Source organism: Oncorhynchus gorbuscha, linkage group LG07, assembly GCF_021184085.1.
Source record: "Oncorhynchus gorbuscha isolate QuinsamMale2020 ecotype Even-year linkage group LG07, OgorEven_v1.0, whole genome shotgun sequence".
NCBI lineage: Eukaryota > Metazoa > Chordata > Actinopteri > Salmoniformes > Salmonidae > Oncorhynchus > Oncorhynchus gorbuscha.
In genome coordinates, this window is record NC_060179.1 from 86,216,479 (window position 1) to 86,230,478 (window position 14,000).

Here is a 14,000-nt window from a genome sequence, read left to right on the forward strand (position 1 = left end):
AGATTATAACAGAACATTGGCCAAGATGTTCAAATGTTCATAAATGACCAGCATGGTTGAATAATAGTAAGGCAGAACAGTTGAAACTGGAGCAGGAGCATGGCCAGGTGGACTGGGGACAGCAAGGAGTCCTCATGTCAGGTAGTCCTGGGACATGGTCCTAGGGCCCAGGCCAGTTGAAACTGGAGCAGCAGCATGGCCAGGTGGACTGGGGACAGCAAGGAGTCATCATGTCAGGTAGTCCTGGGGCATGGTTCTTACTCAGGTCCTCCGAGAGAAAGAAAGAGAGAAGGAGAGAATTAGAGAACGCACACTTAGATTTACACAGGACACCGAATAGGACAGGAGAATACTCCAGATAAACAAACTGACCCTAGCCCCGACACATAAACTACTGCAGCATAAATACTGGAGGCTGAGACAGGAGGGGTCAGGAGGGGTCAGGAACACTGTGGCCCCATCCAGGACACCCCCGGACAGGGCCAAACAGGAAGGATCATAACCCCACCCACTTTGCCAAAGCACAGCCCCCACACCACTAGAGGTGGTCCTTCTGTAGCTCAGTTGGTAGAGCATGGTCGCTTGTAACGCCAGGGTAGTGGGTTCGATCCCGGGACCACCCATACGTAGAATGTATGCACACATGACTGTAAGTCGCTTTGGATAAAGCGTCTGCTAAATGGCATTTATTATTATTATTTATAGGGAAATCTTCAACCACCAACTTACCATCCTGAGACAATGGTATAGCCCACAAAGATCTCCGACACGGTACAACCCAAGGGGTGGGGGAACAGACAGGCCGACCACAACAGTGAATCACCAATTTGTAGTCGTCTGGATAACAGCGTCTTAAATGACTTAAATGTAAATGTAACCCACCCAGGGTCATCCCCCAGGGACGGCCCTAGTGTTGTAACAAGCCAGTGACTCAGCCCCGTAACAGGGTTAGAGGCAGAGAATCCCAGTGGAAAAGGGGAACCGGCCAGGCAGAGACAGCAAGGGCCGTTGCTCCAGAGCCTTTCCGTTCAACCTGGGCCAGATTACACTCAATCATATGACCCACTGAAGAGATGAGTCTTCAGTAAAGACTTAAAGGTTGAGACCGAGTTTGCGTCTCTGACATGGGTAGGCAGACCGTTCCATAAAAATGGAGCTCTATAGGAGAAAGCCCTGCCTCCAGCTGTTTGCTTAGAAATTCTAGGGACAATTAGGAGGCCTGCGTCTTGTGACCGTAGCGTACGTATAGGTATGCACGGCAGGACCAAATCAGAGAGGTGTAGGAGCAAGCCCATGTAACTTTGTAGGTTAGCAGTAAAACCTTGAAATCAGCCCTTGCTTTGACAGGAAGCCAGTGTAGAGAGGCTAGCACTGGTGTAATATGATCAAATTTTTTGGTTCTAGTCAGGATTCTAGTATTTAGCACTAACTGAAGTTTATTTAGTGCTTTGGTGTTATAAAATAGAGCATTGCAGTAGTCTAACCTAGAAGTGACAAAAGCATGGATTAATTTTTCTGCATCATTTTTGGACAGAAAGTTTCTGATTTTTGCAATGTTTAGATGGAAAAAAGCTGTCCTCGAAATGGTCTTGATATGTTCTTCAAAAGGAGATCAGGGTCCAGATTAGGTCCTTCACAGTTTTATTTGAGACGACTGTACAACCATTAAGATTAATTGTCAGATTCAACAGAAGATCTCTTTGTTTCTTGGGACCTAGAACAAGCATCTCTGTTTTGTCCGAGTTTAATAGTAGAAAGTTATAACATGATCATTACCACCCCTAGTGTTGTAACTAGTGTTGTAACGTGCTCATTACAATCCCTAGTGTTATAACATGGTCATTACTTCCCCTAGTGTTATAACATGGTCATTACAATCCCTAGTGTTATAACATGGTCATTACTTCCCTAGTGTTATAACATGGTCATTACAATCCCTAGTGTTATAACATGGCCATTACAATCCCTAGTGTTATAACATGGCCATTACAATCCCTAGTGTTATAACATGGTCATTACCACCCCCTAGTGTCGTAACAATGGTCATTACCACCCCCTAGTGTTGTAACATGGTCATTACAATCCCCTAGTGTTATAACATGGTCATTACAATCCCTAGTGTTATAACATGGTCATTACCACCCCCTAGTGTTATAACATGGTCATTACAACCCCTAGTGTTGTAACATGGTCAGTGTTTACACCCCTAGTGTTATAACATGGTCATTACAATCCCTATTGTTATAACATGGTCATTACAATCACTATTGTTATAACATGGTCATTACCACACCCTAGTGTTATAACATGGTCATTACCACCCCCTAGTGTTATAACATGGTCATTACAATCCCTAGTGTTATAACATGGCCATTACAATCCCTAGTGTTAAAACATGGCCATTACAATCCCTAGTGTTATAACATGATCATTACCACCCCCTAGTGTCATAACAATGGTCATTACCACCCCCTAGTGTTGTAACATGGTCATTACAATCCCTAGTGTTATAACATGGTCATTACAATCCTAGTGTTATAACATGGTCATTCCCACCCCCTAGTGTTATAACATGGTCATTACAATCCCTAGTGTTGTAACATGGTCATTACCACCCCTAGTGTTATAACATGGTCATTACAATCCCTAGTGTTATAACATGGTCATTACAATCCCTATTGTTATAACATGGTCATTACCACACCCTAGTGTTATAACATGGTCATTACCACCCCTAGTGTTGTAACATGGTCATTACCACCCCTAGTGTTGTAACATGGTCATTACAATCCCCTAGTGTTATAACATGGTCATTACAATCCCTAGTGTTATAACATGGTCATTGCCACCCCTAGTGTTATAACATGGTCATTACAATCCCCTAGTGTTGTAACATGGTCATTACCACCCCTAGTGTTGTAACGTGGTCATTACCACCCCTAGTTTTGTAACATGGTCATTACCACCCCTAGTGTTGTAACGTGGTCATTACCACCCCCTAGTGTTGTAACATGGTCATTACAATCCCTAGTGTTATAACATGGTCATTACTTCCCCCTAGTGTTATAACATGGTCATTTACCACCCCCTAGTGTTATAACATGGTCATTACCACCCCCTAGTGTTGTAACATAGTAATTTCCACCCCCTAGTGTTGTAACATGGTCATTACAATCCCTAGTGTTGTAACATGGTCATTACAATCCCTAGTGTTATAACATGGTCATTACCCCACCCTAGTGTTGTAACATGGTCATTACAATCCCTAGTGTTATAACATGGTCATTACAATCCCTAGTGTTATAACATGGTCATTACCACCCCTAGTGTTGTAACATGGTCATTACCACCCCATAGTGTTGTAACATGGTCATTACCACCCCATAGTGTTGTAACATGGTCATTACCACCCCTAGTGTTGTAACATGGTCATTACATTCCCTAGTGTTATAACATGGTCATTACAATCCCTAGTGTTGTAACATAGTCATTACTTCCCCCTAGTGTTATAACATGGTTATTACCACCCTCAAATCAGATTGGTCACATACATGTTTAGCAGATGTTAATACGAGTGTAGCGAAATGCTTGTGCTTCTAGTTCTGACCATGCAGTAATATCTAACATGTAATCCAGCAATTCCCCAACCACTACCTAATACACACACATCTAAAGGGGTGAATGAGAATATGTATTTATAAGCATATGGATGAGTGATGGCCGAGCAGCATAGGCAAGGTGCAGTAGATGGTATAAAATACACTATATACATTTGATATGAGTAATGTAAAATATTTAAACATTATTAAAGTGGCATTGTTTAAGGTGACTAGTTTAAAGTGACTAGTGTCCAGTGATTGGGTCTCAATGTAGGCAGCAGTCTCTCTGAGTTAGTGATGGCTGTTTAGCAGTCTAATGGCCTTGAGAAAAAAAACTGTTTTTCAATCTCTTGGTCCCAGCTTTGATACACCTGTACTGACCTCACCTTCTGGATGATAGCGGGGTGAACAGGCAGTGGCTCGGGTGGTTGATGTCCTTGATGATCTTTTTGGCCTTCCTGTAACATCGGGTGGTGTAGGTGTCCTGGAGGGCAGGTAGTTTTGCCCCCGGTGATGCATTGTGCAGACCGCACCACCCTCTGGTGAGCCTTACGGTTGAGGGGGGTGCAGTTGCCGTACCAGGCGGTGATACAGCCCGACAGGATGCTCTCGATGGTGCATCTGTAAAAGTTTGTTAGGGTTTTGGGTGACAAGACAAATTTCTTTAGCCTTCTGAGGTTGAAGAGGCGCTGTTGCGCCTTCTTCCTCACACTGTCTGTGTGGGTGGACCATTTCAGTTTGTCTGTGATGTGTACGCCCAGGAACTTAAAACTTTCCACCTTCTCCACTGCTGTCCCTTCAATGTGGATAGGGGGGGTGCTCCCTCTGCTGTTTCCTGAAGTCCACTTCGTCTCCTTAGTTTTTTTTGTTTGTTTAACCTTTATTTAACTAGGCAAGTCAGTTCAGAACTTTTATTTACAATGACGGCCTAGGAACAGTGGGTTAACTGCCTTGTTCAGGGGCAGAACGACAGATTTATACCTTGTCAGCTTGGGGATTCGATCTAGCAACCTTTTGGTTACTGTCCTAACCACTAGGCTAGAGGGAAGGTTGCTGGCTTTCTCTGTGGCTAAACCAACTAGGTTCGTAATTTAACAATTTTATTCATATTTACAGATGATGTACAAACCAACTAGGTTCGTAATTTAACAATTTAGAGAACTGCTCATTATGTAATGAGTGGTCGCATCGGCACTTCGCTCCCGCAGGTAGTATAACTTTTTCATTACATTTCATTACATTTCATTATAGCACAACGGTTTGATTTGTCTAATCTTAGCAATTTCTTCTTAGCTAGCGACATAGCCGTCTTTGTATCAAAGATAATTGCGTAATTATCGTATTTCACCGTCCTAACGTAGTCTTCACTAGCCAGCTAGCTAACGTCCACTGATTAGCTGCACTGGAGAAACTATTACACTCAACTGAACGACTTTGTCATGTATTGTCATACATTGTCATGTCTTGTCCCTGTGCTTTCTCTTCTATTCGTTTCCCCTGCTGGTCTTATTAGGTTCTTTCCCTCTCTCTATCCCTCTCTCTCTCTATCGTTCCGTTCCTGCTCCCAGCTGTTCCTCATTCTCCTAACTACCTCGTTTACACTTTCACACCTGTCCCCTATTTTGCCCTCTGATTAAGTCCCTATTTCTCTCTCTGTTTCTGCTTCTGTCCTTGTCGGATTCTTGTTTGCTGTGCTGTGTTCTTGTTCCGTCCTGTCGTGTTTTGCCTTCATCAGATGCTGCGTGTGAGCAGGTGTCTCTGTCAGCTACGGCCTGCGCCACCCGAAGGGACCTGCAGTCTGTGGCCGCTTATCCTGTTTTTCCCCTCTACAAACTAGAGGATTTCTGTTATTCCCCGTTTGGACATTTCCTGTTAAGGATTCAGGATTTGTTATTTTCTGTTTGGACTTGAATAAACTCTGTTTCTGTTAAGTCGCTTTTGGGTCCTCACTCACCTGCATAACAGACTTGATTAGTGTAGTGTTAGCTAGCTACATAGCTGTCTTTGCTGTCTTCGTATCCAAGATAATTGTGTAGTTTAGAGTGTGTAGTCTTAGAGTGATTATCTTAATTTACCGAGGTTAGCTAGCCAGCTATTTGTCATCCTTAACGTAGGAGACTCTGCTAGCTAGCCAACAGCTAGCTAACAGCTAGCCGACAGCTAGCCGACAGCTAGCCAACAGCTAGCCAACATCTACCGAATAGACTCACAACCCGGTCGCATTCACAGGTAGTATCACATTTTAATTTCATTTCATTACAGTACAATGGTTTGATTTGCTTGATCGTAGCTAGCTACATAGCTAGCTACATAGCCGTCTTTGTATCAAAGATAATTGTGTAGTCTAGAGCGATTTTCTAGGTTAGCTAGCCAGCTATTGTCGTTCTTTTAACGCAACGTAACGTAAACAACACTGCTAGCTAGCCAGCTAGCCCCCGAATAGCAGCACTGCAGAAACTATTACACTCAACGGAACGACTTGATTAGTGTAGTGTCAACAACGCACCCACTGCCAGCTAGCCTACTTTAGCAGTACTGTATCATTTTAATCATTTTAGTCAATAAGATTCTTGCTACGTAAGCTTAACTTTCTGAACATTCGAGACGTGTAGTCCACTTGTCATTCAATCTCCTTTGCATTAGCGTAGCCTCTTCTGTAGCCTGTCAACCCCTGTTCTCTCCTCTCTGCACAGACCATACAAACGCTCCACACCGCGTGGCCGCGCCACCTGATCTGGTGGTCCCAGCGCGCACGACCCACGTGGAGTTCCAGGTCTCCGGTAGCCTCTGGAACTGCCGATCTGCGGCCAACAAGGCAGAATTCATCTCAGCCTATGCCTCCCTCCAGTCCCTCGACTTCTTGGCACTGACGGAAACATGGATCACCACAGACAACACTGCTACTCCTACTGCTCTCTCTTCGTCCGCCCACGTGTTCTCGCACACCCGAGAGCTTCTGGTCAGCGGGGTGGTGGCACCGGGATCCTCATCTCTCCCAAGTGGTCATTCTCTCTTTCTCCCCTTACCCATCTGTCTATCGCCTCCTTTGAATTCCATGCTGTCACAGTTACCAGCCCTTTCAAGCTTAACATCCTTATCATTTATCGCCCTCCAGGTTCCCTCGAGAGTTCATCAATGAGCTTGATGCCTTGATAAGCTCCTTTCCTGAGAACGGCTCACCTCTCACAGTTCTGGGCGACTTTAACCTCCCCACGTCTACCTTTGACTCTTTTTACTGTGGATATAGGTACTTTTGTACCTGTTTCCTCCAACATCTTGACAAGGTCCTTTGCTGTTGTTCTGGGATTGATTTGCACTTTTTGCACCAATGTACGTTCATCTGGAGGAGACAGAACGCATCTCCTTCCTGAGCGGTATGACGGCTGCGTGGTCCCACGGTGTTTATACTTGTTCATCTGGAGGAGACAGAAGCATCTCCTTCCTGAGCGGTATGACGGCTGCGTGGTCCCATGGTGTTTTATACTTGTTCATCTGGAGGAGACAGAACGCATCTCCTTCCTGAGCGGTATGACGGCTGCGTGGTCCCACGGTGTTTATACTTGTTCATCTGGAGGAGACAGAACGCATCTCCTTCCTGAGCGGTATGACGGCTGCGTGGTCCCATGGTGTTTATACTTGTTCATCTGGAGAGACAGAACGCATCTCATTCCTGAGCGGTATGACGGCTGCGTGGTCCCATGGTGTTTATACTCACGTACTATTGTTTGTACACATGAACGTAGTACCTTCAGGCGTTTGGAAATTGCTCCCAAGGATGAACCAGACTTGTGGAGGTCTACAAAATGTTTTCTGAGGTCTTGGCTGATTTCTTCTGATTTTCCCATGACGTCAAGCAAAGAGGCACTGAGTTTGAAGGAAGGCCTTGAAATACATCCACAGGTACACCTCTAATTGATTCAAATTATGTCAATTAGCCTATCAGAAGCTTCTAAAGCCACGACATCATTTTCTGAAATTTTCCAAGCTGTTATAATGCACAGTCAAGTTAGTGTATGTAAACTTCTGACCCACTGGAATTGTGATACAGTGAATTATAGGTGAAATAATCTGTCTGTAAACAATTAATGAAAAATTACTTGCGTCATGCACAAAGTAGATGTCTAACCGACTTGCCAAAACTATAGTTTGTTAACAAGACATTTGTGGAGTGGTTGAAAAACAAGTTTTAATGACTCCAACCTAAGTGTATGTAAACTAGTTTCAATGACTCCAACCTAAGTGTATGTAAACTAGTTTTAATGACTCCAACCTAAGTGTATGTAAACTAGTTTTAATGACTCCAACCTAAGTGTATGTAAACTAGTTTTAATGACTCCAACCTAAGTGTATGTAAACTAGTTTTAATGACTCCAACCTAAGTGTATGTAAACTTCGGACTTCAACTGTAAGTCATGTCAAGCCTTATTCATACAGGTTTGTTGAATAGGAAAAACATTATATAAAATATTTCATATTTTTATCATATTTGTACTGTGTACTTAAACTTGTTTCTTTAAAGTGACTACACCTCAGCAATGTAGAACTATTTTGACCTTTCTTGGAGTATGCAACATTACTAGTTATTGTTTATGTCGCTGTCATGATAAATAAGTATTTTGGGGATTACATAGATTCATTTAAAAAAATTTTTAGTTACATTAAACCGTTTTTACACAGAATCTGTTTGAATCTCATCACGGGCTAATTAGCAACTTTTCAACTACTTACTACTTTTTGCTACTTTGCAAATACTTAGCATGTTAGCTACCCCTAACCTTAAACCTTTCAGCTAACCCTTCCTCTTACACTAACCTTAACCCTTTAACCTAACTCCTAACCTTAACCCTGACCTTAACCGATTTACATACAGAACAATACGAATTGCTCTGAGACTAGGTTGTGTCCTGCCATAGGATATGAGGTCATGAGTCTAGGTCTGGTGATCAGACAGCTGGTTGGTTTGATCTGCCCGGCGACAGTAAGTGGCTCAAAACCATGTAGGACAAGGACTTAGAACTGCATGGGCCTGCCATTTTGCCTTAATTAGACAGTCACTAGACATTGAACCCATTCAGGGCACCAGAGTCCCAATACAGAGACAGAGGATAAGGGCAGTAACTAAGACCTACTGTTGTGTCGGCTGACTGACTACTTGACTGCTCTGACTGTCAAACCCTTGTCTAGAAACACTCCTGGGAGGCGGTGACCAGTGAATCTGGGTGACAGAGGGTCTGGGGATGGAACACAGCGAAAACAAACTCTGTGGTGGGGCAAGGAGACTTTCTCCATGGGAAGTAAAGCCTTGAAGGCAATATTTCCGCAGTAGCCTATGTTATTCATAATGATATCGACAAAATAAAGCAACACAATTTGACAACATTTCCATGACAAAAATGTATTTAAAAATATCTTACCATGGAATCATTATTGGATACGGTGTTGCTTTTTCTAAATTGACTTATAAGGAGTCCTCGTCCAGTTGGACATATGCCTATTATTCCATTTGTAAATCCGAGACACTCCATGTAGTATGATATGTTACGTTTCGTATGGTATGCATTCATTTCAAATCAAATCAAATCAAATTTTATTTGTCACATACACATGGTTAGCAGATGTTAATGCGAGTGTAGCGAAATGCTTGTGCTTCTAGTTCCGACAATGCAGTGATAACCAACAAGTAATCTAACTAACAATTCCAAAACTACTGTCTTATACACAGTGTAAGGGGATAAGGAACATGTACATAAGGATATATGAATGAGTGATGGTACAGAGCAGCATACAGTAGATGGTATCGAGTACAGTATATACATATGAGATGAGTATGTAGACAAAGTAAACAAAGTGGCATAGTTAAAGTGGCTAGTGATACATGTGTTACATAAGGATGCAGTCGATGTTGTAGAGTACAGTATATACATATGTATATGAGATGAATAATGTAGGGTAAGTAACATTATATAAGGTAGCATTGTTTAAAGTGGCTAGTGATATATTTACATCATTTCCCATCAATTCCCATTATTAAATGGCTGGAGTTGGGTCAGTGTCAATGACAGTGTGTTGGCAGCAGCCACTCAATGTTAGTGGTGGCTATTTAACAGTCTGATGGCCTTGAGATAGAAGCTGTTTTTCAGTCTCTCGGTCCCAGCTTTGATGCACCTGTACTGACCTCGCCTTCTGGATGATAGCGGGGTGAACAGGCAGTGGTTCGGGTGGTTGATGTCCTTGATGATCTTTATGGCCTTCCTGTAACAACGGGTGGTGTAGGTGTCCTGGAGGGCAGGTAGTTTGCCCCCGGTGATGCGTTGTGCAGTCCTCACTACCCTCTGGAGAGCCTTACGGTTGAGGCGGAGCAGTTGCCGTACCAGGCGGTGATACAGCCCGCCAGGATGCTCTCGATTGTGCATCTGTAGAAGTTTGTGAGTGCTTTTGGTGACAAGCCGAATTTCTTCAGCCTCCTGAGGTTGAATAGGCGCTGCTGCGCCTTCTTCACGACGCTGTCAGTGTGAGTGGACCAATTCAGTTTGTCTGTGATGTGTATGCCGAGGAACTTAAAACTAGCTACCCTCTCCACTACTGTTCCATCGATGTGGATAGGGGGGTGTTCCCTCTGCTGTTTCCTGAAGTCCACAATCATCTCATTTGTGGATGTTTCATCATCCATTTCGTTACAAATGACAATTTGTATGATGTGTTACAAATTGCAATTTGTGCAATATGCTATGAATTTACAAAATGTACAATATGTTACATATTTGCAAATGTATGTTAAGTTAAAAATGACATTTTGTTGTGACTAAACGTTGGCTAGGTGGCTAATGTTAGCTGGCTGGCTAACATTAACTCTAGGGGTTAGGGTTAAGGTTAGGGGTTAGGTTAAAAGGTTAGGGTTAGATGAAGGGTTAGCTAACATGTTAGGGTTAGATGAAGGGTTAGCTAACATGTTAAGGTTAGATGAAGGGTTAGCTAACATGTTAAGGTTAGATGAAGGGTTAGATAACATGTTAGGGTTAGATGAAGGGTTAGCTAACATGTTAGGGTTAGATGAAGGGTTAGCTAACATGTTAGGGTTAGATGAAGGGTTAGCTAACATGTCAAGGTTAGGTGAAGGGTTAGCTAACATGTTAGGGTTAGATGAAGGGTTAGGTAACATGTTAGGGTTAGCTAACATGTTAGGGTTAGATGAAGGGTTAGCTAACATGTTAGGGTTAGCTAACATGTTAGGGTTAGATGAAGCGTTAGCTAACATGTTAAGGTTAGATGAAGGGTTAGCTAACATGTTAAGGTTAGATGAAGGGTTAGCTAACATGTTAGGGTTAGATGAAGGGTTAGCTAACATCTTAAGGTTAGATGAAGGGTTAGCTAACATGTTAAGGTTAGATGAAGTGTTAGCTAACATGTTAAGGTTAGATGAAGTGTTAGCTAACATGTTAAGGTTAGATGAAGGGTTAGCTAACATGTTAAGGTTAGATGAAGGGTTAGCTAACATGTTAAGGTTAGATGAAGGTATAGCTAACATGTTAAGGTTAGATGAAGTGTTAGCTAACATGTTAAGGTTAGATGAAGGGTTAGCTAACATGTTAAGGTTAGATGAAGGGTTAGCTAACATGTTAAGGTTAGATGAAGGGTTAGCTAACATGTTAGGGTTAGATGAAGGGTTAGCTAACATGTTAAGGTTAGATGAAGGGTTAGCTAACATGTTAGGGTTAGATGAAGTGTTAGCTAACATGTTAAGGTTAGATGAAGGGTTAGCTAACATGTTAGGGTTAGATGAAGGGTTAGCTAACATGTTAGGGTTAGATGAAGGGTTAGCTAACATGTTAAGGTTAGATGAAGGGTTAGCTAACATGTTAGGGTTAGATGAAGGGTTAGCTAACATGTTAAGTAGTTGCAAAGTTGCTAAAGTTGTTTGTGATGAGATTCAAACATGCAACCTTTACTTAAAACCAGTTCAATGTAACTACATGCAATCTATGTAATCCCCCAAAATAATTATTAATCATGAGAGAGCCATGAACAATAACTAGTAATCCTGCATACTCACAGAAAGGTAAAACGTTCACCTTTCTGGTAGAATACATTGCTGAGGTGTAGTCACTTTTGAGGACACAAGCTCAAGTACATAGTACAAATATAATACAAATGTGAAAATATTAAATATATGATCATGTATTTCCAGCTCTGTCACGACTTCCGCAGAAGTTGGTCCCTCTCCTAGTTCCCGGCGGTCGAAGTCACCGACCTTCTAGCCATCACTGATCCACTTTTCATTTCCCATTGGTTTTGTCTTGTCTTCCATCACACCTGGTTCCAATTCCATCAATTACATGTTTTTTTTCACCTTTATTTAACCAGGTAGGCTAGTTGAGAACAGGTTCTCATTTGCAACTGCGACCTGGCCAAGATAAAGCATAGCAGTGTGAACAGACAACAACACAGAGTTACACATGGAGTAAACAATTAACAAGTCAACATGTTGTGTCAACATGTTGTGTATTTAACCCTCTGTTCCATGTCCTTAATTGTTTCTTGTAGTGCTGGTTATTGCCGGGTTTTGTTTGACCCATTCCATGTATTGTTCTGTTGACGCTGGTTTATGTTGATTAAACGACACCGTTGTAAATCAGTTTCCGCTCTCCAGCGCCTGACTTCTCTGCCGCCAGTACGCACCTCATTACAAACTCAAAACTGTATGAGTCAGGCCTGAAGTGACTGACATGCTTTCTAAATATAGTATAATCAATTTATAAAACGACTAACTATAAGGTATCACATTCCTTATAACTGTAAAATAGATATTTGTTTAGTGTTGGAGAAAATGTTAATTATTTTCTAAAGATCAAAACGTCTCCGTCTCACAGCGCTCGAGCTTGGCTTCCTGAAACACTGTGTCGGTGAGAACCGTTTGGATAGACGGTGTCCACAGATCGATTTATCAGCGAAAATATCGATCGGAATCAGTAACTACGCCGGTCCCCTAAACAGGGAACTTCACATCTAACAGGTCCTTTTATCTCATGTAACCATACCAAACGTAACATATACTACGGGAATGAAATGGACTGTTATGTCTAGTCTATGCGACCAGTCTGGTTGCGCACTAGAATACATCAATAATACAGTTGGCGACAACAATATTATTAAAATTATTAGGCTATTTTCATTTATTCTAAGTCAATACAAGTAACCATGCATTTCTGTAAACTATTTTTATCTCAGCATTCTCAGCTATTGGCTCTTCTCTTGCCCTTTTAAAAGGCGGCCTGAAGGCGAAGGAGTCAAATTCCATCTCACGTAGGAAGCAGCACCTCCTCACGTTTCTCCCTTCTTCCACCACGACGCATAACGGGTCCGCATCAACAGGCAGAATAAGGGAGAGCTTTATTCCTCTTCGGTTGGATTATAACGGTATTGACACATGTTACGGTAATCCACTTTTATAATAATAGCGCGTTTTCTAGCGTTTTATCGTTTTGAACGAGTTGGTTCCCATTTTATCTGAAATTAACCTTCTTTCTATGGTTGTCAAAGTTTATCTTGATGCAACATAGTGAATTGACGCCCAAGAGGAATCAAGTTATTTCACGATTTTCGACACAAAGCAGAATATTTGATTACGGACATGTAAGCATTTCACCGTAAGGTCTACCTACACCTGTCATATTCGGCGCATGTGACAAATACAAATGGATTTGATTTGATATCAGGAACAAGCGAAGAGAGGGAGAATCGAACAGCCTGCTACTTTCCCCAGCGGAAATGAGCTCAGTCGGGGGGTTTTCCATCTTTTAGAACATGACGGGTTTCAGCCACTACTTGCTGCCGGTGGAACCCTGAAGGTTCTCATTCCACAACCAAAATATTTTGTTTCGGATGGAATGTCAAAGTAAGTCAAATGGACTACAACTACACGGACCGCAGCGACGCGCAACATCATCATCATCACCACTGTGAAGGAGGCATGGAAGGTAACCAACCATAACCAACCTAAATTAATTATTATCATCTTGCCAGGCTATTTATATAAGTAGTTTGCATTTATACTATGTCGTTGTAGCTTCATAGGCTAACATACGGACTGACTAAGTGTAGACCACATTTATACCAAATGCTACATGATAGGTCAATGGCTTTTTACTCAGCAGTTATTTTGGTAACGACGTGACCTCATTGGAAGGTGGTGTCTCTGAACCAGCTTCCTATTCATAGTGATCGATTGTTCTTGGTATTATGCTATTGACATAAGGGATGGATAGAATGTTGGGGTATGAGAGAGGCCCACAGTAGGAAACCTTTGTCAGACAGCTACAATGTTGTCAGTGTTATGGGTTAGTATAAATGACAAGATCCACTTAGTGCTTAGGCTGTTATGTAGCTATTCACTCAATGGGGAGT

The 14,000-nt window shown here is 42.2% G+C and overlaps 2 protein-coding genes across 7 annotated transcripts in view; both read left to right on the plus strand.

Moving 5' to 3' along the window:
- LOC124039065 (AT-rich interactive domain-containing protein 4B-like) overlaps positions 1–14,000 on the plus strand; it is a 908,546-nt gene that overhangs the window by 263,983 nt on the left and 630,563 nt on the right. The window lies entirely within an intron of this gene.
- Positions 12,759–14,000, plus strand: part of disc1 (DISC1 scaffold protein) — a 149,845-nt gene continuing 148,603 nt past the window's right edge. For 3 of the 6 annotated variants that reach the window (XR_006839722.1, XR_006839723.1, XR_006839724.1), the window contains exon 1: positions 12,762–13,573. Coding sequence is in view for 3 of the 6 variants with exons in the window: in XM_046357664.1 (XP_046213620.1) it covers positions 13,501–13,573 (73 nt within the window). In the remaining 3 variants the exon portion in view is untranslated. Of the gene's footprint in view, positions 13,574–14,000 lie in introns of all 6 variants that reach the window. The other 3 variants (XM_046357664.1, XM_046357665.1, XM_046357663.1) reach the window with 3 other exon arrangements.